At 47.6% G+C, this 26916-nt stretch overlaps 1 protein-coding gene across 1 annotated transcript in view; it reads right to left on the bottom strand.

Annotated features, from left to right (window-relative positions):
* Nucleotides 1–26916, bottom strand: part of P3H2 (prolyl 3-hydroxylase 2) — a 111025-nt gene that overhangs the window by 29949 nt on the left and 54160 nt on the right. The window contains exons 2-3 of the mRNA XM_060274256.2: nucleotides 9172–9318; nucleotides 6812–7001 (exon numbers count right to left, since the gene is read on the bottom strand). Coding sequence (XP_060130239.2) covers nucleotides 6812–7001; nucleotides 9172–9318 — 337 coding nt within the window. The remainder of the gene's footprint in view (nucleotides 1–6811; nucleotides 7002–9171; nucleotides 9319–26916) is intronic.

Here is a 26916-nt window from a genome sequence, read left to right as displayed (position 1 = left end):
TTTCTACTGAACTGAAAGTAATAGTACCACTGTATTCTGCTCTGGTCAGACCTCACCTGGAATACTGTGTCCAGTTCTGGGCACCACAGTTCAAGAAGGATACTGACCAGCTGGAACGTGTCCAGAAGAGGGCAACCAAAACAGTCAAAGGCCTGGAAACAATGCCTTATGAGGAATGACTTAGGGAGCTGGGTATGTTTAGCCTGGAGAAGAGAAGGTTAAGGGGTGAGCCATGTTCAAATATATAAAAGGATGTCAAATAGAGGAGGGAGAAAGATTGTTTTCTGCTGCTCCAGAGAAGCGGACACGGAGCAATGGATTCAAACTACAAGAAAGAAGATTCCACCTCAACATTAGGAAGAACCTCCTGACAGTAAGAGCTGTTCGGCAGTGGAATTTGCTACCAAGGAGTGTGGTGGAGTCTCCTTCTTTGGAGGTCTTTAAGCAGAGGCTTGACAAGGCATATGTCAAGAATGCTTTGGTGGGGGTTGGACTGGATGGCCCTTGTGGTCTCTTCCAACTCTATGATTCTATGAAAGGCTGCCCCTCAGCCAACAGACCCCCACAGATCATTCTCCTTGCAGAGAGGAGCTTGAAAATCACAGCAAGAGGACACACAACCCTCTGTCTCTAACCTCTTCAACCCCCACCTGTTGGGAGTGATGTGCGGGCAACAAGAAGAAAGGGCAAAACAAAATGCAAAGTGAAACAGGGAGATTAAGCCCCGCCTTTCCATCTTTCCCTTGCCATCTTTCCCTTCCCTACAGCCATGCCACCCTCGCGACTCCTCACCGCAGCCCATCTGAGCTGCCCCTGCCTTCTCCTGACTGATTGTGCCCTTGTCTCCCTCCACCCACCCCTGAAACCCTTTTTATCCGCCTGGCACCCACAAATCGCATTGCTCCTGCCTGCCTTCTCAACGGATCGTGGCCAGCAGGAGTCTTCGTGCTTGCCCAGCATGCCATTGCCAATTTCTACCTGAGCACGCAACCACGACCAGTGCACATTAGCAAACTTGATATGGTTATGCATGCAGTTTTATTATGTTTTGTGGTGTCCCTGCAATGCACAGTGAGGGGAAAAAACATGGTGATGATCTAGTGAAAGTGGAATTAGGGGGAGTGCGATGAGGAGCGGGGGAGTGATCCAGAGGGATAATAAAGGAACCGAGTGGAGGCAGATCCTCTACTTCCTGATTCTCAGCAATGCACTAATCCCTTTGCACTTTGCAATGTTTGGGGGAGCATGTGGAAAATCAGGCTTTGCACGCCCACGGAGAGCTCTCCAAATCTCCCCTTGAAGAATCAGGGGAGGGGGTTGGATTTCTGCTTGAGCTGATGGCAAGGAACAGGCTGGAATGTCCTGCAATAGCCAAGCAGATGTGTTTCAAGCCTGCGTTTGTGCCTTAAATGTTTAGGCAGATACACAGAGGCAGCAAGGGAGACCGAGCCGCAAGTCCGTTAATCGAGAAGGCCGCTGACGGGGATTGCTGACCTTGGCTCAAGGATGGGCAGGCTGACATGCTCTGTCTGTAAGCCTTCCTTTTCCATCAACTGAAAATGCGCCTTCAACCTGGCCTGTTAAGTCAACCAGTGAGCAAGGCAAGAGAGCGGAGCCACAGCTCTTCTACCTTCACCCTTTCTTGCTACCCTTGTGGGAATTCAGCTAACAGCAGCAGCAACAATGAACCTTTCGGTTTAGCAAGCTGCGATAAGCAAATCTGGGCCCTTGATCTTAGTTCTAGAGCTCTTACAAAGGCTGCAGTTCAAGGAGAGGAAGAGCTGGAAGCTGGGCTCTCTCTGCAGCCTGGTGGAATGGCCATCGCTGGAGGAGGAGGAGCAGGAAAAGGCTGGTGGAAAAGCTGGCTTCTGCTTGCTTTTGGTAACCATTTGGACACAAGACCAGGACAGCTGAAACTCCAAAAGTCTCCAAGAGAAGGAAAAGGAAAGATTAGTCCCCCTACAATTGGATGGATGGTGGCTAACAGATTGAGGTTGAATCCTGACAAGACAGAAGTACTGTTTGTGGGGGACAGGAGGCGGGCAGGTGTGGAGGACTCCCTGGTCCTGAATGGGGTAACTGTGCCCCTGAAGGACCAGGTGAGCAGCCTGGGAGTCATTTTGGACTCCCAGCTGTCCATGGAGGCGCAGGTCAAGTCTGTGTCCAGGGCAGCTGTCTATCAACTCCATCTGGTACGCAGGCTGAGACCCTCCCTGCCTGCAGACTGTCTCACCAGAGTGGTGCATGCTCTGGTTATCTCCTGCTTGGACTACTGCAATGCGCTCTACATGGGGCTACCTTTGAAGGTGACCTGGAAACTACAACTAATCCAGAATGCGGCAGCTAGACTGGTGACTGGGAGCGGCCGCCGAGACCACATAACACCGGTCCTGAGAGATCTACACTGGCTCCCAGTACGTTTCCGAGCACAGTTCAAAGTGTTGGTGCTGACCTTTAAATCCCTAAATGGCCTCGGTCCAGTATACCCGAAGGAGCGTCTCGACCCCCATCGTTCTGCCCGGACACTGAGGTCCAGTATCGAGGGCCTTCTGACGGTTCCCTCGTTGCGAGAAGCCAAGTTGCAGGGAACCAGGCAGAGGGCCTTCTCAGTGGTGGCGCCTGCCCTGTGGAACACCCTCCCATCAGATGTCAAAGAGAAAAACAGCTACCAGATTTTTAGAAGACATCTGAAGGCAGCCCTGTTTAGGGAGGCTTTTAATGTTTAATTGTTTTATTTCATTTTTCTGTTGTAAGCCACCCAGAGTGGCTGGGGAAACCCAGCCAGATTGGCAGGGTAGAAATAATAAATTATTATTATTATTATTATTATTATTATTATTATTACAATTCCTTCTCTGCATGTTTTCAATTAGTATCTCTTAAAAGGTAAGAGTAATAGGCTTAAATCAAATGAATAATAATAATAATAATAATAATAATAATAATAATAATAATAATAATTTATTATTTCTACCCCGCCCATCTGGCTGGGATTCCTCAGCCACTCTGGGCGGCTTAAAACAAGGTTAAAAATACATTAAAACATCCGACATTAAAAACTTCCCTAAACAGGGCTGCCTTCAGATGTCTTCTAAACATCAGATAGTTGTTTCTTTCCTTGACATCTGATGGGAGGGCATTCTACAGGGCGGGTGCCACTACCGAGAAGGCCCTCTGCCTGGTTCCCTGTAACCTCACTTCTCGCAGGGAGGGAACCGCCAGAAGGCCCTCGGAGCTGGACCTCAGTGTCCGGGCAGAACGATGGGGGGTGGAGATGCTCCTTCAGATCTACTGGGCCGAGGCCATTTAGGGATTTCAAGGTCAGAACCAACCCTTTGAATTGTGCTCGGAAACTTACTGTAGGTCTTTCAAGACTGGTGTTATGTGGTCTTGGCAGCAAATCTTCTACCTTCAAGGACAGATATGCTTCCTTGTCTACCCACCATAGAGCAACTCTCCCCTCCTGTGGTTTCCAGCAACTGGCATTCAGAAGCATCCCTCTCTCCAATTGCGCTGGCAAAGCAGAGCCAGTAAGGCTAGTAGCCATCAACAGCCCTCTCCTCCTCTATGCTTTTGTCTCTTTTAAAGTCATCTAGGCTGTCGGCTGTCCCTGCCTCCTATTCCAAAATTCAGGACCACTGGACATCCACAAGTGAAATCCTGACATTACTGAACATGTGGACTGACAACACGAAAACTTGCCACCGTAAAGAACTTTGGGCATGGATGTCTGCTGCAGCTAGGATTTCCATACCTCAACAATGGAAAACCTTTTTTTTAAAAAAACCACCTACATTTGTCTTTGTCGTATAAGAACTTATGGACTTTGGCTATTGCGGGGAAAATAACACATAAACTGTCGGTTTCCAGGGCGACTAAGAATCCAGGGTGATTTTATGTCATCGGGCAAGATTTTATTTCCTATTCCTCAGATATTCACCATCCACACCAGCTCAGGAAATGTAGATTATTATTTTTATTACACTGTCTATTATTATTGTCTGTATTATGTGCAAGGAAGTTAGCTCCGTTGTGGGGCTGATCATGTCAAGGTTGTGGGTTCAATCCCCACAGGGGAATATTCCTGCACTGCAGGGAGTTTGACTAGGTGATCCTTAGGGTCACCTACAATTCTATGACTTTTATGATCATGATCCACAAATTTATGTTCTTCATGTTGTACACTGCCCTGGGATCTTTGGATGAAATCAAATATCTCCAGGGTGTCACATGGAAGAAGGAGCATGCTTGCATTTTCCTGCTCTGGAAGGGTAGGACTCGAACCCATGGCTTCAAATTACAATAAAAGAGATTCCAATTAAACATCCAGAATAACCTTCTGACAGTAAGAGGAACGGTTTCCCTCTGGAGGTGGTGGACTTTCCTTCGCTAGAGGTTTTTAAGCAGAGGCTAGATGGCCATCTGTCAAGGGTTCTCTGGCTGCAGTTCCGACACTGCAAGGGGTCGAACCAGATGACCCTTGGGGGTCCCTTCCAGTTCTACTATTCTATTGTAGCCTGTGACTAAGAGTGGAGAGGCAGCTTTGCCCAGGCTCTGAGCCCACCTCCACCCACGGCAGCATAAAAGAACAGGGGGTGGCACAGGGAGGTCCAGGAGGGCATCTGCAGCTGAGCTGCAAAACCAACCCAAGAGAAGAAGAAGAAGAAGAAGAAGAAGAAGAAGAAGAAGAAGAAGAAGAAGAAGAAGAAGAAGAAGAAGAAGAAGAAGAAGAAGAAGAAGAAGAAGAAGAGGAGGAGGAGTAGTAGTAGTAGTAGTTTGGATTTGATATACTGCTTTATCACTACCCGAAGCAGTCTCAAAGCGACTAACAATCTCCTTTTCCCTCCTCCCCCACAACAAACACTCTGTGAGGTGGGTGGGGCTGAGAGACTTCAAAGAAGTGTGACCAGCCCAAGATCAGCCAGCAGGAGGGGCGGAGACTCGAACCTGGTTCCCCAGATTACGAGTCTACCGCTCTTAACCACTACACCACAATGACTCTCAGATGAAGAGGATGGAGGGGGGCAAGCTGGCCCTCACCTGGGAGGAAGAGGGAGAGCCCCTGCCCTGTTATCCTCAGTCACCAGGCTCAGACTTCTAGGAGCCCAGGGCTTGCAAGAACCCGCACTCCTTCAGCCCTGTGGTTTGCTCCTTTGAACGGCAGCTTTCATTTTCCATAGTAGCAGCAGCTGGAGGAGAAATAAATAAACCCCAGGCCTTCTCCTGGCCCAGCTAAATAAGCCTCCTCCAGCCAAGAGGCCTTGAACCCTCGCCAGTGTTTCCCCTCAATGGCCAATCAAGCAATTTATGATGCTCTCCATCCTTAACCCTGCTGGGCTGGTGGCCAAGGAAGAAACTGTTTTGCTCGGCAGATTTTGGATCTTCCATCTTCGCATGCCGGTGGCATCCTTGCACAGGACCCCGGAGTGCTTGCCAGCGGCTACCTAGGGAAGGAGAGGGCTAAGGAGGTGACCTTTGCAGGCAATGTCAGCCCTTGTGATTGGCAGGCAGCATGAGGCCTCCGGATTGGCTGGGGCTCTGGCGTTGGAAAAAATATATAATTTAGACATCACTTGGGAAGACAAGCGAACTAATATCAGTGTACTGGAAGAAGCAAAGATCTTCAGTGTCAAAGCAATGATTCTTCAACATCAACTTTGTTGGACTGGTCATGTTGTGCGGATGCCTGATGATCGTCTTCCAAAGCAACTACTCTATTCTGAACTTAAAAATGGAAAGTGTATTGCTGCTGGTCAACAAAAGAGGTTTAAAGACTGTCTCAAGGAAAATCTTAAAAAATGTAGTATAAACACTGACAACTGGGAAACACTGGCCTGCGAGCGCTCCAGTTGGAGAACAGCCTTTACCAAAGGTGTCATGGGCTTTGAAGACACTCGAACTCAGGACGCAAGAGAGTAATGTGCTAAGAGGAAGGCACACTTGGCAAATCCACACCATGATCAACTCCCTCCGGAAACCTATGTCCCCACTGTGGAAGGGTGTGTGGATCCAGAATTGGCCTCCACAGTCGCTTACGCACTCATTGTTAAAACTGTGTTTATGGAAGACAATCTTACTTGGCTACAAGGGATCACCAAAGAATAAAGTAGCGTGGAACCAGACCCACCACGGAAACCATGCAAGATTGGATCGAGGAAGAGATAGGAGAGGAAGATAAAATGGGGTTAGCGGCAGACAGTTGTCCTTGAACCCAGGCCTAGTGTGTGCATTCTCCAACCTACTTCTAGATTACTGCAATGCACTCTGTGTGGGGCTTCCCTTGGAAGCTGCAGTTAGAACAGAATGCTGCAGCACGATTGCTGACAGGAGTGAGGCCTTGCCTCCTCCATATAACCCCTGTGCTCAGAGAGCTCCACTGCTTGCCGATTTGCCACAGGGTCAAGTTCAAGGTTTAATCTGGCCCCTGTGGCAGTTTATTTCCTGGGGTAAATCCTAAAAAAAACCTCTTCAAAAAACAAATTCAACCCTTAAAAAAAGCTCAACAATTTCAACCCTAAAGAAATCTCAACAACTTCAATTCTAAATAAAGCTCAGGGGTAAAATCCCAAAAAAGGGTCAAAAACTTCCGTTGGCCCTTTGGTCAGCCCTCAAGGCCCTTCACTTCAACAAATCTGGCCCTCTTTGAAAAAAGTTTGGACACCACTGCCTTCAACCCTTCAGACCTGTTACCTCACATGTGCCCCTCAACCCCTTGAATCAGTCCACCTTTGCCCTGTCACGGGGGTCACAAAATACCCCCTGTATTCTGCATTTGTATTCATGGCTGCACCCACACTCTGGAACTCCCTACCTGCGATCCCTTCGTAGAGGGTGGCCTTATAGTCCAGGTATTCATAGTCCTCAAATTTCTGCGATCCTTCGCACAAGACCCGGCACTCTGTATCAGCCACGTGGTAGCCCCTCAGCGCCCTTTCCAGGAACTCAATGGCCGCGTGGTACTCTTCTTTGTCGTAATGCTTCACTCCCAAAAGATAGTCCTCCTGTAATACCAAAAGGACATGGGAAATAGTTTAACTGTGCGCTGTGTGAAGAAGGACTCCATTTGATCTGTCCTGAATCTTCAAATACTCAGCTTCCTTCAATGCTCATTGGCGTTCTAGTGTTAGAAGAGAGGGAGGAAAACTCTATCCATTTCCTCCATGCCACACATGGTTTCATAAACCTCCACCAGGTCACCCCTTCCTCTTCTTTCCCCTAAACCAGTGGTTTTCAACCTGTGTGCCGTGGCACCCTAGGGTGCCTTGAATGATGCTCAGGAGTGCCACTGGTGTGGGATGGAACACTGGGGCAGACAAGTCACAACAGTTCCTAGAGTGTCCACTAAGAGGAACTCACCTGGGGGAAGACCTGGCTAAGTTCCTGTTCCTCCAGATATGCAGATGAGATGGATTAGCTGGCAGACAAAAGCTCCCAGCCAGCAGCCATTCTCTCTCTTAGCCATTTCTCCTTCAATGGGAACATATCTCCAGAGAATCTCCAGTTAGGATGGTTCTCCCTCTTGGCCTGCAGCCAAGAGAGAGACCAGATGGAGCCTTACTTTACTAAGTAGTCTCCAGATGTACATAGTTGTAAATTTTCTACGTAAGCCTGCCTTTCTGAGATTATGCTGTTAACTCAGGATGAAACTGTAAGTAAGCTCTATCTTATTTTATAAACACTGTGTTGTGTATTTCTTTTGAGAGGGACAAAGGGGACTTTGCCAGGAAGTATAATATTGTACAGGTTTTAGCAAACCTGAACGCACACGCTTTGCTGCGCACAAAAGGGGAATGTCACTCTGCTGATATTGGAAGCTTGCTGACACAAGCTTGGATAGGATCTATCTAATAATATATCCTAATCCACATCCCTAACATTCCCACAACTGGCAACACTGGCCTCTGTCCCTCTTTCCTTCCCTCCCTCCTCGGATGCCCTCTGAAGTCTCTGCCTCCCAAAGGCTTGCACACCTGTTTGTTGCAGCAGCCCTGGCTGCAGGCTCCCCAGGAGAATAGTGCCTCTGGGGCTGGCCAGGAGGTGCTGGTTGCCAGGAGCTGAGGTGACCTTGGAGTAAGCAAGCAAGTGGGAAGGGAGGCCAGTCTGCCAGCCCTTGCTGTTGGGAATGGACAGACAAGTCCCAGGCCCCTGTGGGGCCATGTGAGGAGGTACCTCTCCTTGGGGCAGGTCAGAGACCAGGGGCAGCAGAAGCAGCTGCCCAGAGGACTCCCAAGGAGAGGGGAGGGGAGGCCAAGGGAACACTGCACAAGGGAGCGTGTTTGAAAAAGGAGGGCAGGCTGCCAGCTCTGCAGGCAAGGGGTTGCATAACTGGGTTCTTGAGTCCCACAGGGGTGCCGCAGAAAGAAGGGAGTTGGACAAGGGAGTTGTGGACCCCAAAAGGTTGAAAACCTCTGGCCTGAACTAAATAGTCCCCAGTGGTGAAGCCTTTCTGCGCAGGGAAGTCACTTCACCCCCCTGACCAGTTTGGTTGCCTTTTCCTGAACCTTTTCCAATGCTACAATATCCTTCTTGAGATGAGGTGACCAGAACCCTATGCAGTATTTCGAATGTGGTCACACCATAGTTTTGTATAAAGGCGTTATGATACTGGCAGTTTCATTTCTCTTTCCTAAAGATCCATACCATGAAAGATTGAACCTTAGGAGCAAGATGTCACTGGCGGAGACCACCAAAGAGGGGGACCCCCCCAAAAAGCAAGTGAGACAGCGCTGGAAGTCCAGAGAACCCACGGCTCAGTGGCAGATGAGCCAAAGACCCCACTCTGCATTCTCAGAGAGGCAAGGTAGGATCTCCTTGAGATCTGCTACTGGTCAGTATTGGTCACTAGCCTCTTAGATGCAGGGCAGATTCAGAAAAAGAAAAAAAGCATCCATTTCTCTCCACTCCCTAGACCAAGATGATGTCCTCCACATATTTTGGACCACAGCAAGCATCTGCTCTGGCCAACACAGCTGATGGGGACATCTCAGGATGTGCTGTAGCCCCCAGAGAGCATTTGGTTCACCTTACTGAAACTCCCATGTTGACCCACCAAGATTTTGCCCAAGCAGGATCCCACCAGATTTGCTTTGCATGTTATTTCCAGTAACATTTCAAGGGTGGTTCTGTTTCAGATCCATAAAGAGGCCCAATGTCGCTCTTCGGCAACATTACCATGTGCGGTCGGGCCTCTCGGTCGATCAGGTCCACCTTCCCCGCTGAGGTCCTGTAATTCTCCAGGTCTTGCTGAACCTCCATGTGCTCCGGGTTCGCCAGGAAGAAGGTGTGGGCGGCAGCAGCTGCCTTGTCCAACTGGTTCAGCTGCAAAGAAAAGGGAAAGAAAGAGGCTCTGAGGCTCCTTGCAAAGCGTTCTGAGGTTTTCTACGAACAAGCAGTACATAATTTTTCTGACATAAAGTATAAAGAAAGAAATAAGGGGAGAGCGTGTCTGCTCCACAGCAGATCCCAGAGGGTTTATTTATTTAAAGGTAAAGGGACCCCTGACCATTAGGTCCAGTCGCGGACGACTCTGGGGTTGTGTCGCTCATCTTGCTCTATAGGCTGAGGGAGCCAGCGTTTGTCCACAGACAGCTTCCAGGTCATGTGGCCAGCATGACTAAGCCGCTTCTGGGGAACCAGAGCAGCGCACAGAAACGCCGTTTGCCTTCCCACCGGAGCGGTACCTATTTATCTACTTGCACTTTGATGTGCTTTCGAACTGCTAGGTTGGCAGGAGCAGGAACCGAGCAATGGGAGCTCACCCCGTCACGGGGATTCGAACCGCCAGCCTTCTGATTGGCAAGCCCTAGGCTCTGTGGTTTAACCCACAGCGCCACCCACGTGTATTTATTTACACAAGGCCAAAATGAAGTACAACAATGAAAACACCACGGGTGGGAGTCAAGCAAGTTTTACTCAGAGTAGACCCAATAGAATGAATGAACATGAATAAAGACCCTTATGCACAGTACTTTTATAGCAGTATTATACCATTTTAATCAGTCATCATCATGTTGTTGTTGTTGTTGTTGTTGTTACATTAATATATTGCCCTTCCTCTGAAGATCACAGGGTGGTTTGCAGCCACATGAGCCTCAAGTGACAACAGTGGAACTAGAATTACCCCCAAGCAGACTTGAAATTTACGGCATGTTGCACACTGAAATAAAATTATATGAAAATGAAATACCGGTGGTATTTGACTCCTAGTAAGTTAGCAAAAATGTATAGGACAAATTCAAATACCTGCTGGAAATGTAAAGAAAAAGAAGGGACCTTTTATCATATGTGGTGGACTTGTATGGTAATAAAAGCTTTCTGGGAGATGGTATATAATGAAATGGGGAAAAAAATGTTTATAATAACTTTTGTTAAGAAACCAGAAGCTTTTTTATTAGGAATTACAGGTACCGAAACTCAAAGGCAGCAGAAAAGACTTTTCATGTATAGAACAACAGCTGCCCAGATGTTGCTAGCCCAGAGATGGAAAGAAGACAAAGTCCCGACCAGAGAGAGGCATGGCAAACCAAGCTGCTAAACTACACCGAAATGGCAAAACTGACTGGAAAACTCTGAAACCAAGAGGACAACTTTTTTTATAAAAGAATGGGGAAGATTTGGGAGACTGCTGTTAGCAGATGGAAACACTGGCAGGATTTTGATTTCACTTGTAATGTAAAAATTACCATGGAAGTTAGAGTATGGAGGGGGTGGGGGAAGTGCTGAGATTCAGAGGAATCTGTGTATGTGGATAATACATATTTGTATTTGTAAAACCAAATGAAAATGATTTCAAAAAGAAAACAGAATTACCCCCAAGCTGGGCGTCCCAGGACTTCCGGACACACTGCCCAGGGGGGTCACTTTGGTGCTGCTAACACACCTGTGTGAGTTCACCCCCGGAGGTGCACTCCATTGTCTCGTGAGACAGACAGCTGCCAACAACTCTGTGTTGTGGTAATTTCCAGCTTGGACTACTGTGATGCTCTCTACGTGGTTCCGCCCTTGAAGGTGATTCGGAAAGGTCAATTGCTCCAAAATGCAACAGCTGGATCCCCGCTGGGGTTCCATTTAGATCTCATATAACCCCCTTTTGAAAAACAGCTGCATTGTCTGCCAGTTCATTATCCACTCAGTCTTCTTTACCTCGGCCTTCTGACACTTGAGGTGCAAGTTTTCAGAGCCCACCTTGTTTTTATGACTGTAAGTCTTTAAAAAAAACAAAACAAAATGGTTTTTCATATTGTGCTTTAATGTTATAACCCTCCCAGGACCTCACGGCAGAGGGTGGGAAATAAACAAACAAATATCATAATAAGGATGTCCCGATGGGAAAGGGCGATGCCAGAGCAAATGCGGCAAGCGGCACAGATTTCCTCACAACCTCTGGGCCATGGAGGTGTCTCTGCAAATGAGCTTTTCGGAAATGGGAAGCAACTGCCAGAACTCATAAAACGGGCTGTTTGCTTAACTGGCAGCAAGAGGCGTCTCGCCTTGTACTGTACATGCAGTTCAGCAGAGCTCTGGGAAAACAGTGGATTAAAAAAACAGGGATACGCATCCCAACGTGGGGCTCGAACCCACAACCTGAGATGAAGGGCCATGATTCTGTGCCAGAGCATCTGCTTTGCATGCAAAAGGTCCTTCTGATTTCAATCCCTGGCATTTCCAGAGCCCCTGTCCCCAAACCTGGAAGGCTGCTGCCAGTCAGAGTGGACAGAACAGAGCTAGATGGACCAGCGAGTCCAACTCCGTACAAGGCAGCTTCCTGTGTTCCGCAACCTCTTGAAACTTGCAGAAAGCCAGAGGTTTTTCTGCAGCAGCTCTTAAGAAGGAATGTGGCCGTCCCTGGCAGCCAGCTCTGCTAAGAGCACCCTGGTGGTTATCAATTACGCACTCGCTTTCCTTCCTCGCTTGCAATGCGAACTTCGTGTTCCGTGCCGAGCACGTCCAGGCAGGGCTCTGCGAGGCCAGGAAAAAACCCACCCGGTGTTGAGCATGGCTGCCCCACCTTCTACCTCCAGGGCGCAAACGTGCCATTCCTCCCTCCCGTTCAAAACCTCAGCCCCTTTCCTTGACTCGCCGGAGCGGTTGGCATTTTGGGAGACGGCTTCAAACAACACTTTAAGACTTCTCATCCTGGAAAGTGTCCAAGGGGGAAGCACCTGGAGCAGGGAGGGGAAGGTGTGGGGAGGGGAGGGGGCTTCGGGCCAGAGGTCATTGATTCCGAAAAGCCTGCGTGGAAGGAGCATCGTGCAGCACATTTCTGCAAAGGGCCCTGCAGGGTGGGATCTGCACCAAACTGCTGCTTGCAGCCGGCTCTACCTGCTACATGATTAAAATGAGGGACAGTGCAAACTCGGGAAAGGCGGTGGTGGTGGGGAGTTGGACCCCAGATTGCAGGATCATAGAATTGTACGGTTGGGAGGGACCCCCAAGGATCATCCAGTTCAACCCGCTGCAGTGCAGGAATCGCAGCTTGAGAATCTCTGGCAGAATAATAATAATAATAATAATAATAATAATAATAATAATAATATATTATTTGTACCCCGCCCATCTGGCTGGGTTTCCCCAGCCACTCTGGGCAGCTTCCAACAAAGATTAAAATACATTAAAATGTCACACATTTAAAACTTTCCTAAAGAGGGCTGCCTTCAGATGTTTTCTAAATGTCAGGTAGTTGTTTATCTCTTTGACATCTGATGGGAGGGCGTTCCACAGGGCGGGTGCCACCACCGAGAAGGGTCAGAGAAGGGCAACCCAAATGATCCGGCGGATGCAGCGACACTGTGGGATGTGATCCATGAGAGGCAGTTGAGTACAACATTCCTTGAAATGCTAGAGAAGACCTGCGAGGGAATGTTTGGTCCAGCCAGTTGAAACTTCCTGTTCCTCCTGGCCTGGAGCATCCTTCCTTTTGCATGTGATAGAAAGTGGGTGTGACCTTACCTCAGACAGCCTCTCAACAGAGATCTGAAGTAATAAGGAAGTGCACACGTGCTTTTTGAGATTCCTTCCCCCCTTACTCTAACATTTACATTTTGCACACACATTCACACTCACACACACAAACACACCCTTCGCCCAGGAGTGTGTAAGCCCACCAAGAGCAGACTGCATCCAGTGAAGAGGTCTCTTGCCTACAGGAGCTGAAGTCATAATACTGTAGCTTTGTCTGCCTTTCAAGAGCCAAATGACCCTTTCCTGGGTTTGCTGCTGCAGCCCAGCCGGGCTCCCCCTCTGGAAATCACATTCTCCCGTTTGTTTTATTACATTTGCTTTCAGTGCGTAATTGCTCGCTGCTCTGGGAGTCCTCTTGGAAGCAGAACGGAAACACGGAGAACATGAAAATGAAATTATCTCATCAGCCAGCTCCAACGTACACACAGCTGACAGCTCCCAAACTCAAGGCTCGCCTCAGCTCGCCTCTTTGGAGAGCCTTGGGGGAAGAAGGTGCTCAGCAGGGCTGCAGGCACGTTCGAGACCTAGGTGTGGGCCACACCCTGCAACATTTCGATTGCAATTTACGGCTTCCACTGGTGCATCTGGCTGAGCACAGGATGTCGGACTGCAGGGACTGTTGGCCTAATCCTGCAGCCTAGGAGCAGGAGGGGCCGAGGGGGTCTTCGCCTCCCCAATAACATATTTGAGGGGGCTAGGGACCCCAAAAGTTGATGGGCATTGCCAGGGCCGGATTTAGGTTTGATGAGGCCCTCAGCTCCTGAAAGTAATGGGGCCCTTTCTATGTCCAGCTGTCCTTTGTCAACAACTAATTGCCACAGTTTTTTATATGGTGCTGTGGCACTGTGGGTTAAACCACAGAGCCTAGGGCTTGCTGATCAGAAGGTCGGCAGTTCAAATCCCTGTGACAGGGTGAGCTCCCGTTGCTCGGTCCCATCTCCTGCCAACCTAGCAGTTCGAAAGCACCTCAAAGTGCAAGTAGATAAATAGGTATCGCTACAGCGGGAAGGTAAACGGCGTTTCCGTGCGTTGCTCTGGTTCGCCAGAAGTGGCTTTGTCATGCTGGCCACATGACCCGGAAGCTGTACCCCAGCGCCCTCGGCCAGTAACATGAGATGAGCACCGCAACCCCAGAGTTGGTCTTGACTGGATCTAATGGTCAGGGGTCCCTTTACCTTTACCTTTACCTTTATATGCTATATGGTAATTTATGGACCTAATAGGTATCTAAAGCCATTTGCACATCACAAAATATTTATTTTATCAAAGTAGTTGTTGAACTGAAATAAAATTAAGAAGTATATTAATAGTGAAATACAATTGAGAAGTATATTAATAGTGAAATAATTATTCAGCTCTAGCTTAAAATGATTTTTCATCCGTAACAAACTTAATAATGCAAACACATTGGTATTTGGCAATAACAAAAGTTCCTTTAGAAACACAATTTACAAAGACTCATAATCTAGTCTCTAGAAACTTGCTATAACATGAAATAATAATAGGTGATATATTCAAATAGTGTCTGTGCACCATTGTGAGAGCAGGGCTTATTGGGGCCCCTCCAATACTTTATTCAAGTCAATACTTTATTCAAGTCCTGCAGAGGATTTCCCATGTTCTTACTATGTACATAGGCAAATAACTAGCTGGAGAAAAGTTAGCATGGTTTGCAGTTTTCCCTTGGGAATGAATTTTCCTTACCTAAGGTGGAGGAGGCACAGATACTGGTTGATGTAACAGGTCTCATAAACAAGGGCAAGGGGGTGGATTTACTTTGCGTTTCATGTCATCACAGCATTAGACGGTAGGCAGGTTTGATTCTATCGACTGTTTGGGCCTCTTCAGGGAGGTCTTTTTGTGTAGTGACATTAATAGCCAGAAACCATGGGCTTTGCCACTTCCACCAATCGGCAGCAATGATGGGCAGGGATTTAAACAATGTGAGCTCATCATATAGAACAGGCATCCCCAAACTTCGACCCGCCAGATGTTTTGGACTACAATCCCCATCTTCCCTGACCACTGGTCCTGTTAGCTAGGGATCATGGGAGTTGTAGGCCAAAACATCTGGAGGGCCGCAGTTTGGGGTTGCCTGATATAGAACATGGGTCGGCAAACTAAGGTCCTCGGGCCGGATCAGGCCCAATTGCCTTCTAGACCTGGCCCAGGGACGGTTCAGGGAAAAGAACGTTTTTGCTTGAGCGGCACCGGCCTGACTTGCGTGACGAGGATGCCCGAAATCCCCCCAAATAACTCACACCAGGACACTTAATTTTGGTTTGGGTTTTTGGCATTATTTTGGCCACAACTTTATTTAATTACAATTATTTAGTTGAGTGTTGGCTTAGGCTTTTGTCCCCCGCTTTGGGACAGGACCAATTTCCATCTGACCACTTGGGTCAGGACCATCACCATCTGTCCAATTTGGAAAGTACCAGCTCCGATTCAAAAGTGACCAAATTCAAAAGATGCCAGGAATAAATAGGGGGCCCATTAGCCAATCAGAATTACTCATTCATTCATGCACGCCCCCTAATCACACTGTCTTGCAGATCCCCAGCACCCACCCAAACCAGGAGGATTTCTACATCCCTTCCGCAACCCGCATTATCTTTGATTAGATAATGCGCTTTAGCGTGGCCAGCGACTTTTCCCTTCACCCATGCATGCGGACACGCTCTCCAGGGCTGACAAGAATGGCACACTTACCTCAGCCCCCCACCCCACCTTACGAGATAAATTGGGTTTTACACCAACGTGTAAAACGCAAAGGAAGCAGCGTGGATGTATGAGGGAACACCCCCCCCCAAAAAAAAATGACATTTGTGCAACATTGGGATTGGTCCCAATAAGGGTTTTTGCCAAAAATGCAGGTCATAATCATGGCAACATAGTCTGGCCTCCCACAGGGTCTGAGGGACAGTGGACCGGCCCCCTGCTGAAAAGGTTTGCTGATCCCTTATATAGAACAACAGAACTGCAATTGAATTGGAAGGGACCCTGAGGGTCATCCAATACGGGGAATCTTAGCTAAAGAATCTGAAATATACTCGGAGTCGAGAGTGGATTTCATGCTCTTTATTCAGCTCATAGTCATCAAAGAGAAGAAGAATGCCATTTCCCCAAAACCATCTGCTTATATACATAATTTACACAATGGGCTTTGCGTGATTGGCTACTTCAGGGCTACACCTGTGGGCCAATCAGTTTGTGGATTGACTTCTGCCAGCAGCCTGATTGGCTGCTCCTGCAGGCCAATCAGGTTGCGGATTCACTTCCACCTGGAGCTGGATTGGGTGGCTCCTGCGGACCAATCAGACTGCTGATTCTGGATCCTATTGTTCTATGATTCAGCTCAGTACATAACACCCCCTGACAGAAGCCTCTGTCCTCCATCCGCACTTTACTAGGAATTTTAAGTTTGAGTAACTGTGCTAGAGGTTTCTTACTTGAAAAGTTTGAGGGCAGGCACAGAATGTGACAGTTCCATCTGGAAAATGAAATGAATCTTGGGTCGGGGTAGAATTAATGAAACCCATAAATACCAAGGAAGGAAGAAGACGTTTTTCTCCTGCGCTCCCCAAAGAACCTCTCGAAATGTTGTCGGAATGTGGTCCCAGTGCCTGGGCTTTGATATCTTCAGAATTGTTTTAGCAGAAGCTGGATCCTGTCTCAGAGCAGCCACAGCTGCAGCGTGCCAGACATTTCAGAGGCCATCACAACAAGGAGCAGACCTCAAAGATGCTTTGCTGTTTAATTGAATCACCACCCCGTTGTTTTGTTTCGTAAGCAGGGTTTTAGGGCCTTTGAGGGAGGACAAGGGGAGAGAGAGAGAGAGAGAGAGCTCTTCTCACAGTGAGTGCAGGAGCAACTCTCCCCTCCTGCAGTTTCCAGTAACTGAAATTCGGGAACATTGCTGCCTCCCACTGTGGAGGCAGAGTAGAGCCATTTTGGCTAGTAGTCATTGATAGCCTTCTCTTCCATGAATGTGTCCCATCCTCTTTTAAAGCCATGAGGATGTTATAAAATCATATTGGGGGGGGGGGGGGGTTTGCAGGACACCATTATTAATGAACAGAGAGGGGTGACAGAATTTGACAGCTGCAATACCCAGAATCCTGTTCAATGCCATCTTCCCTGTCTCCCCACCCCTCCCGCTAGGACACGACCCTGCCTGAAGGAAGGCTTAAGGATCTGCATATGCACAACAGTTAGCATAAACTCACACATTTCCCCTCTCCACCTCCCCTCCGCCCAGAACAAAACAATGTTTCCAGAAGAAGGGGGGGGGAACCGCCCAAATCCAAAGTGACACTTTTCTACTCAAGTTAATAATACAGCCTATTATATGTTCTCTTACCATGAAATCTCTATCCGCTGCCTCTGTATTAGAATTGCTGTTTTATATCTTAGAACTGTATATGTCAGGACTGCTACCTTTTAATTAGAAATCCCTGTATTAGGTATGTTTTCCAGGTATATTTTCTGTATGAACCCTGTATGATCCCAACTCACCTGAACCTTGCCCTACTACCACCCTATACCCATTCAAGGACACACGGACAATAGAGGGATTAGCTGGAACAACTTTATTCAAATAAATTGCCATCCTCAACGTAGCCCACCCTTCCATGGCCTGGAGGAAAACACCTGCCGGGCGGACTTCCACCCCACGGAAATCGCCAGGAACTGCCCCACCTCTGCACCCATCTCGACTGATTGCCCTTCCTGCCAAACAACAGGGAGCACCATCAGCGACAGGAGAAGAGCGATTGACATCTCTCCATCTGAAAGGAAAAGTCATCTCCCCACCCAGCTAATCCGACCCCCCACCCGTCGCCCTTGTCTCCCCCTCCCTCCCAGTCCAGAGATTTCCATGCAGGGACAGGAGGGTATATAAGGGGACTTTACCATTTTCCGGGGTTCCTTCCTTCTTTCCAGAGGCAGGGACCCTACAGCTGTAGCTTTGCATTCTGCAATAAAGGGATCAGTTTGTTTTTCCTGACAGCATCGTGTGGTCTCTGTCATTTTCCCGGCGGAGCTGAACTTAGTGCAAACTTTGGAGCTTCCGACCCGCGTCTGTCCTTCTTAAAAGGCAACGCATTTTGGGGTACATTTTTCATAACAAGGACAGCATGAACGACTGAGCTGCGACTTTTGCAAAAATGCGAAACAATTTTTTGGACTAAATATAGGACTACGCAATAGCCTGATCTATTAGAAAGCATACATTATATGAGAATCCTCCACTGGGGTGTAAGGAATAATACGCTATACAATAACGTACTATACATTAATCATAAACACAATTACACACAAAATTTGCCCCCCCCCCCCGTGGAAATAACATATATTTGTCAGACATAGGTCAATGTTTCTGCATAATATCACGCAACTCCCCATTTCAGTGGGGGTTGCATTCTGAGGCACCACTTGTTTACGTGAAATCACGAATATTTGAAACACCATTGGAAAAGCCAGCAAACAGCCTCTGGACCTTTGGAACTCCCTTTTGAAAACCAGCAGCACTTACCAAACGCCAAACCTGACTAAACTCCACAACATTCACTCCCTCCAAACCTCCTTGCTAAAACTCCAGGTCTCAACAGTGAGTCAGCAGTGTGATGCAGCAGCTAAAAAAGCCAATGCAATTCTGGGCTGCATCAATAGGAGTATAGCATCTAGATCAAGGGAAGTAATAGTACCACTGTATTCTGCTCTGGTCAGACCTCACCTGGAGTACTGTGTCCAGTTCTGGGCACCACAGTTCAAGAAGGATACTGACAAGCTGGAACGTGTCCAGAAGAGGGCAACCAAAATGGTCAAAGGCCTGGAAACGATGCCTTATGAGGAACGGCTTAGGGAGCTGGGTATGTTTAGCCTGGAGAAGAGAAGGTTAAGGGGTGATATGATAACCATGTTCAAATATATAAAAGGATGTCATATAGATGAGGGAGAAAGGTTGTTTTCTGCTGCTCCAGAGAAGCGGACACGGAGCAACGGATTCAAACTACAAGAAAGAAAATTCCACCTAAACATTAGGAAGAACTTCCTGACAGTAAGAGCTGTTCGACATTGGAATTTGCTACCAAGGAGTGTGGTGGAGTCTCCTTCTTTGGAGGTCTTTAAGCAGAGGCTTGACAGGGATATGTCAAGAATGCTTTGATGGTGTTTCCTGCTTGGCAGGGGGTTGGACTGGATGACCCTTGTGGTCTCTTCCAACTCTATGATTCTATGATTCTAACAGGTGGTGAAAGGGCTTCTGGGATTGTAAGGCAGCGTTTTCATGCCTTTGGCCCTTCCTGGGCTTTTTCAGGGCTGTTTTTGCCATTTTTAAAGTCACTTCTGGGTTCAGCATGATGCATGCGTACACAGTTACACATCAATTAGAACCGCGTCAATTGGTCGTTGCCTATTTTTCAATTCCTATAAGTTTCCCTTCACACATGCATGCACTATGCTATTAATATGCACATACACACTACTTTAAAAACAACAACAACAAACAAACAGGGCACACAAAAAAACCATTTGGGTAAGCTTGTATGAATGGGCGCATCTAAAGCATTTTTGGTGTGGTCACTGAAATGCCCCTCCACACTAGGAAGAGGATCTTGCTATTTCTTGGTTCAGTAACCTTTAAGATTGGCCTCAGAGGCTCGGCATGCAGCACTTCAACACAAATCATTTAGACTGGAAGGGTCAAGAGAGAGGGCCTTTTCGCTGGCAGCTCTGTATTCCTGCAATTCCCTCCCAGTTGCTGCCATCTTTACTAGATTGTAAATGATTTCTTTCAGCTGATGCCTTGGGCGGCAGGACACCTGCTTTGAATGCCGAAGTTCTGGATAGAGCTGTTACCAGTCAGTGTAGACCAGGGGTTCCCAAACTAAGGCCCGGGGGCCGGATGCGGCCCAATCGCCTTCTAAATCCGCCCCGCCGACGGTCCAGGAATCAGCATGTTTTTACATGAGTAGAATGTATCCTTTTATTTAAAATGCATCTCTGAGTTATTTGTGGGGCATAGGAATTTGTTCATTTTTTTTTTCAAAATATAGTCCGGCCCCCCACAAGGTCTGAGGGACAGTGGACCGGCCCCCTGCTGAAAAAGTTTGCTGATCCCTGGTGTAGACAATGCTGAGCAAGACGGACCAACAGGTCTGAGTCAGTAGAAGATGACTTTCTTTGTTTCTACGGAGGCTCTCAAAACCGCTGCAAGCTGTGTCTGCACATGGATTTTGCAGACCATTCAGAAAAGAGAAATTCCTAATGCATCATCTCTCCCTGGGGCAGAAGGCAGAGGCATTTAGAATCCTAGCATCCAGGGAGGAATTTGGACAGGGAGATAATTTTAGAAGCATCCCTTCCAAGTCACAGGATAACTTGAGGCAGAAACCCACTTCCCTGGAAGCCCACCTTTGCCACCCGGGGCAGCTAATCCATCGCAGGCAGGGGTCCCATCCCGCCTCCAAGGGATGGAGTTGGACCTGGCAATTTGCCAGAGGCATCAGCAAGGATTCTGGCCAGGACACAAACCGCAAAGGCTGCTCCTGGAACCAAAACACTCCTTCTCCTCCCCACAGCCGTCGCTCGGTAATGATGACCAAATCGACTGCTTTCATTTCCTGAGAGCCTGGATTCAATTATGCCACTCAGCTTGCTGCGATAAATCAGAATCTGTTCGAGTGGGTGGGTGGGATGGAGACGGGAGATTTGGAGAAAACTCCAAGGCAAGGCCTTTACTATTTCTGGACGGATGCACAATCCGTGAGCCCAAAGCTGAATGCCGCTGCCATCTGGACATTGCAAGCCCACTAAAATAAAATATCGAAATCTCAGGCATCGTAAAACAATCAAGTAACACTATTTGCAATAAAATGAAACAAAATTTGAAACAAACAAAACAAAGGCTCCCCTTGCCAGAGAAGAGTCGGCTGATTAAAGGCCAGTTGATCAGTAACGCTATGACCACATGAAACACAAAGCAAATAGAAAAAAGACCTGAGGTGGAAGCCTGGACTTAAAAGTTTAAGGCGACCTTTCCTTGGTGCAACTTAATGTCCGAGGAATGATATAAGACAGGCATGTCCAACAGGTAGATCGTGATCTACCGGTAGATCACTGGACGTCTGTGGTAGATCACTGGCTCCCCCCAAAGAAGCTCACCAACTTTGGCTCCCCTAAAAAAAGCTCAGCAACTTTGACCTGAACCCCTAAAAAAACAGGCCTTCCTTCTCTCAAAAAGAAGCTCAGCAATTTTGACCTGAACCCCCCAAAATGGGTTACAGGTAGGTAGCCGTGTTGGTCTGAGTCGAAGCAAAATAAAAAAATTCCTTCAGTAGCACCTTAAAGACCAACTAAGTTTATATTTTGGTATGAGCTTTCGTGTGCATGCACACTTCTTCAGATACACTAGAAACAGAAGTGTCAGACCCTATATATATACAGAGGGTGGTGGGGGTGGGTGGGAATGGGTGATGGGCTGATGGGAGTGGTAAACCTGGAGATGGCTGTTAATGGCTGCTGATGGCTGCAATTAGTCCTGGGCTGAGGTGCTAAAGAAAGCTTGATCATGCATAATGAGATAAGAATCCGATGTCTCTATTCATCCCAGGTGCTTCCATGGTTTTAAGCTTGGTAATGATTTCCAATTCAGCAACTTCTGTTTCCAGTCTGTTCCTGAAATTTCTCTGTAATAAAACAGCTGCTTTGAGATCTTGTATAGAATGTCCTGGGAGATTGAAGTGTTCTCCTACTGGTTTTTCAGTCTTATGGTTCCTGATGTCAGATTTATGTCCATTTATCCTTTGGCGTAGGATTTGGCCTGTTTGTCCAATATAGAGAGCTGAAGGGCACTGTTGGCATTTGATGGCATACACAATGTTAGAAGATGAGCAATTAAATAGTCCTGAGATGGTATGTTGGCTGTTGTTGGGGCCAGTAATGATGTTGTCCGGGTGTATGTGGCAGCAAAGTTGGCATCTGGGTTTATTGTAGGCTCTGGTACCAGTGTCCATGTTAAGTCTGGTGGTTGTATTATTGTGGGTGAGGAGTTGTTTAAGATTGGGTGGCTGTCTGTAGGCAATGAAAGGTCTTCCTCCCAGAGCTTGAGAAAGGGAGCTGTCATTGTCCAGGAGAGGCTGTAGATCTCTGATGATGCGTTGTACTGTTTTAACTTGGGAGCTGTATGTGATGACTAGTGGTGTTCTGTTATTTTCTTTTTTGGGTCTGTCTTGCAGCAGGTTCTCCCTAGGTATCAGTCTGGCTCTGTTGATCTGTTGTTTAACTTCATCAGGTGGATATTTTAGTTCTAAAAAGGTTTGCTGTAGATCTCTTAGGTGAGATTCTCTGTCTGTAGAGTTGGAACAGATACGGTTGTAACGTAAGGCCTGGCTGTATACGATGGATTGTTTGGTATGTTTAGGATGGTAGCTAGAAGCATGTAGATATGTTTGTCGGTCAGTTGGTTTTCTGTATAAGGTGGTGTCTATACGTCCATCCTGTATTTTTATAGTAGTGTCCAAAAAATGTATTTCTTGCATGGATTGATTCATTGTTAGGTTGATGGTGGGGTGAAAGTCATTGAATGTCTGGTGGAAGGTTTCCAGGGTCTGTTGTCCATGTGTCCAGATAATAAAAATATCGTCAATGTATCGTAGGTACAAGAGAGGTTTGAGTGGGTAGGAGTCTAGGAAACGATGTTCTAAATCTGCCATGAAGATGTTGGCATACTGTGGGGCCATGCGGGTGCCCATGGCTGTGCCGCTGATCTGGAGGAACAGGTCATCACCAAACAACCACTTCAAATTTGGCCCTTTCTGGGCTTTTCCAGGGCTGTTTTTGTTGTTTTTAAAGTCACTTCTGGGTTAAGCGTGATGCATGCGTACACAGTTACACATCAATTGGAACTTAGCCAAGGTGGTAGGCAAGGCTGGATAAGATATTTCTGTATTAAGGAGCTGTGTCTACAAAGCCCAGGGCTCATTCAAGGAAACTGAATGATAGGAGACTCAAGGCACACAAAAGGGGGAATTTCTTGACACAGGTGAGCAGAGAATGCCTTGATGGCCACAGAAGAGGTGATAGAAAGTTTGTTCTGGAAGAGGTTGAAATAGTTGGAAGATGTATTTTTCCTACACGGGAGAGTGGCATGATGGAAAATTATCTCAGAACCTTTGGATTCCATCCTGTAATGGAGTACAGAATAAGGTCTGAATTTGGTCTGGGCCACCATACTTACTTTACTCATGTATGCATTTCATAAAATTCATACACGGCTTGATTATTATTATTATTATTAAAAAAACAAACCTCAGAGGGGCTTTTAAAAAGATAAAACTCAAAAACCCTTTGTAGTTTTCCTTGCAGACAAAGTTCTCCAGCTAATCGGGCTGTGCTTTCCAGCACACTTCCAGTTCCATGGGCATTATTTGTGAGGCGGAGGAAACTGTTTTTCAGGATTTCAACATTTTTCTGCAAGGCACCAAACTATGATAGCCCTCACCCCATCCCCGCCAAAATTGTGCCATCAAATTTTGAGAAATGGCCTGCAATAAACCTCTGGGGGGAAATGTGTCTCCAATTACCCTCATGCTACAAATCTGCGGGGAAAGGAACAGCCTAGGAAAAAGATGTTGTTTTGGAAATCAGGGGTCCGTCAGAATCCAGAAATCTGTAGATGACATGCTTCAATGGGAACATCTCTCCCCATTTAGTGAATTATTCTACCAAGTAGTGTGGTCTCTTCTCAGAAAGCTCACATCTGGCCATGTGCAATCAGGCATTTTCTGCTAGCTTTCACGATCACCTCCAGGCTTGACTACTGTAACTCGCTCTACACGGGGCTGCCCTTAAAGCTGACCCAGAAACTCCAGCGGGTGCAGAATGCCGCGGCGAGGCTCCTTACAAGGTCCCGGCTGCAGAATCACATTCATCCAGTGCTTTACCAGCTGCACTGGCTCCCGGTGGAGTACAGGATCAGGTTTAAGGTGCTGGTTTTGACCTTTAAAGCCCTTTGCGGCTTGGGACCCTCGTACCTACGGGACCGCCTCTCCTGGTATGCCCCGCGGAGGACCTTAAGGTCCACAAACAACAATATTCTGGAGATCCCGAGCCATAAAATGGCTAGATTGGCCTCTACTAGAGCCAGGGCCTTTTCAGTACTGGCCCCAACTTGGTGGAACGCTCTTTCCCAGGAGACCAGGGCCCTGCGGGATTTGTCATCTTTCCGCAGGGCCTGCAAGACAGAGCTGTTCCGCCTGGCCTTTGGGTTAGACTCAGCCTGACCCCTGTGTTTTCCTCCCTCATGGCTTGGATTTATGGACTACTTGAAATGAGGCTGCACTTTAAATTTTAATACTGTATTTTAATCTGTATTTTAATTAATTGTTTTTATGTTTTATTGTAATTCTGTTGGTGTCAGCCGCCCTGAGCCTGGCTTTTGACTGGGGAGGGCGGGGTATAAATAAAAATTTATTATTATTATTATTATTATTATTATTATTATTATTATTATTATTAGCCCACATTGCAAAGCCACAGTGCGGAAGGCAAGCATGGGCATGGGATGTTGCCGGGTGCCCACACTGCTATAAATTCAGAATGCCAAGGTGCATTCAGATGGGCAACTCGACCGGGGAATACGCCTGAATTCTGTCTGCAAAATTCAGAGCAGGCGAAGTCTTGCCCCGGAGAGGACAACTTGGCCAAAGAAAGCAAAGAGGACCCTTGGGGCGCAGTTGACTCCGTTGGTTTGGTTGAAAAGAATGAATGTGAAGGCCCATCAAAGTCCCTGTCTTGTTTCTAAAAGCAGCTATCAGCTATCTCAGGGGTCCCCAGACTTACCGGCGTTTGGGCCGGTTCCCACTGTGCCGATCGCGCGGCGGGCCGGAGGGCGGGGGAGCGTGCGCCTGTGCGGGCCGGAGGGCGCGGCGGCGCGCTTCCAGGGTGGGAAAAGCGCCGAAAATCCGTTGTGCACATGCACGTGGGCCTCCCCCGACCCGGAAGTGCACCAGAAATGACTTCTTCCGGGTCGGGAGAGGCCCATACGCATGCACAGAAAGGATTTTCGGCGCTTTTTTCCCAACCCGGAAGAGCACTGCTGCGCTGCGTGCCGTAAGAGCGGGCGGCGGGCGGCGGGGGTCATCGCGGGCCGGATTGGCAGGCTAATTGGGCTGCATCCGGCCCCCGGGCCGTAGTCTGGGGACCCCTGAGCTATCTCCTTCTTCTTCCTTGGTGATCCCTCGTAGCCGAGTAAGATTGTCTTCTATAAACACAGTTTTAACAATGAGTCCGTAAGTGACTGTGGAGGAATTCTGGATCTACACGTCTTTCCATAGTGGGGAAATTGGTTTCTGGGTGGAAATTGATCATGGTGTGGATTTGCCAAGCCTGCCTTCCTCTTTGCACGTTTCTCCCTTGTGTCCTTTTTTTAAAAGAGAGAACTAAAAAACACCCGGTGGATTAAAAAAAGCTCAAGAGATCCAGCACTTAGCCAACACTCATGATGCACAGAGTTTCTTCAAAGCCACAAAGACCATCTATGGGCCAGGGCCAATAAATCATGGCATATGCCTCCTACACTCGGCAGACGGTATCACACTTCTAAAAGATAAAGAAACTATTGCACTGCATTACCAACATCACCTTAACCGCAACTCCCCTGTAGCTGCTGAGGTCTTCTCACAAATTCCGCAAAAACAAGTTCGAGATGAGCTTGCAGTATCTCCAAATCTGGGAGAGTTGTGTACTGCTATTGACCAAATGAAAAAGCTATTCGCTATACTTTTTGCATTGCAGGGGGTTGGACTAAATGGCTCTTAGGGTGCCTTCCCACTCTACAATTAATTGATTCTATGTTCTACAATCCAGACAAGAAAAGCGGATTGATCTACTCCACTTGTTCTTTGTTCCCAGCATCTGATTCTCTGAAGGACACTGTCTCTGAAAATTATGGGATAGGAAGACCCCTGTCTGGGGATCAAGGCAAGGTTTTTGTTTCACTGGAAATGGGCTCATGATTGTAACAATTTAATCTGTTGTTATCCTTTCTATATTCCATTCTTGCAACCCATCCTTCTAGTGGCCAAGCAACCTCATACAGGAATAAATGATTAATCCTCCTTCCTGCATGGAAAGCAAACCAGGCAGAATCTGCACTCGCGTCCCCCCCTCCCGGGATTCCCAGCAGCCCATTGGGGTCTGCAGCCATGGACGGCATTATCTTCCACAAATTTGTTCAATCCCCAATTCAACGGATTGTAACCAGCGGAGAGTTGTAAATGCATCTTGGTCTGATCCTGGAAAGCAAATTATTTTTTGGGCATTGCCTTCTCAACCATCTACTTGATGTTCATCCAAAGGGCAGCCGTCCTCCCTCCCGCTTCCCACAAAGCAGCCCAGGAAGGGGGCCAAAATTAGCTCTGCAAACAGCCGGCTGGAGCCAGTCGGGGAAGATGGAGCTTGCTTAAGGTGCCTCGAAATGCCAGCACCACCACCAGGTGGAATCTTCTTGTGCCCAGAACTGGAAGGATGCCCGCTATCCTAAGCATGCATTTATTCCTTCTCTCCAGCAGAACCAACCTTTCTCATAGATTCTCCTTCTCCCTCCACCAATCCCATGTCTCCTACACCCCAAAGGACACTCAATAGGAGGCCTTATGCTCCTCTCTCCCTCCTCTGCCCCGGGGGGCTCAGCAGGTTCCGAATTAGGATTTCGGTTTCTTGTTTCTGGCTCTCCGGGTGGATGCTGAAAACTCACAGAAGATTACAAACTATGCACGGCCTGGAGAAAGCAGACAGAGAATATTTTTCCCCTCCTTCTCTCATAACACTAGAACCCGTGGGCAGCCAATAAAGCTGAATGCCAGAAGATTCGGGGCATGTTTAAAAAAGGTATTCTTATTGTGGATCATAGGTAAATGATGAAACATGCTCTTGTCTTTGGATACTGCTTAG

The sequence above is a fragment of the Zootoca vivipara genome, chromosome 5, assembly GCF_965207765.1.
Source record: "Zootoca vivipara chromosome 5, rZooViv2.hap1.1, whole genome shotgun sequence".
Taxonomy (NCBI): Eukaryota; Metazoa; Chordata; class Lepidosauria; order Squamata; family Lacertidae; genus Zootoca; species Zootoca vivipara.
This window is presented reverse-complemented; position numbering and strand designations above follow the sequence as displayed.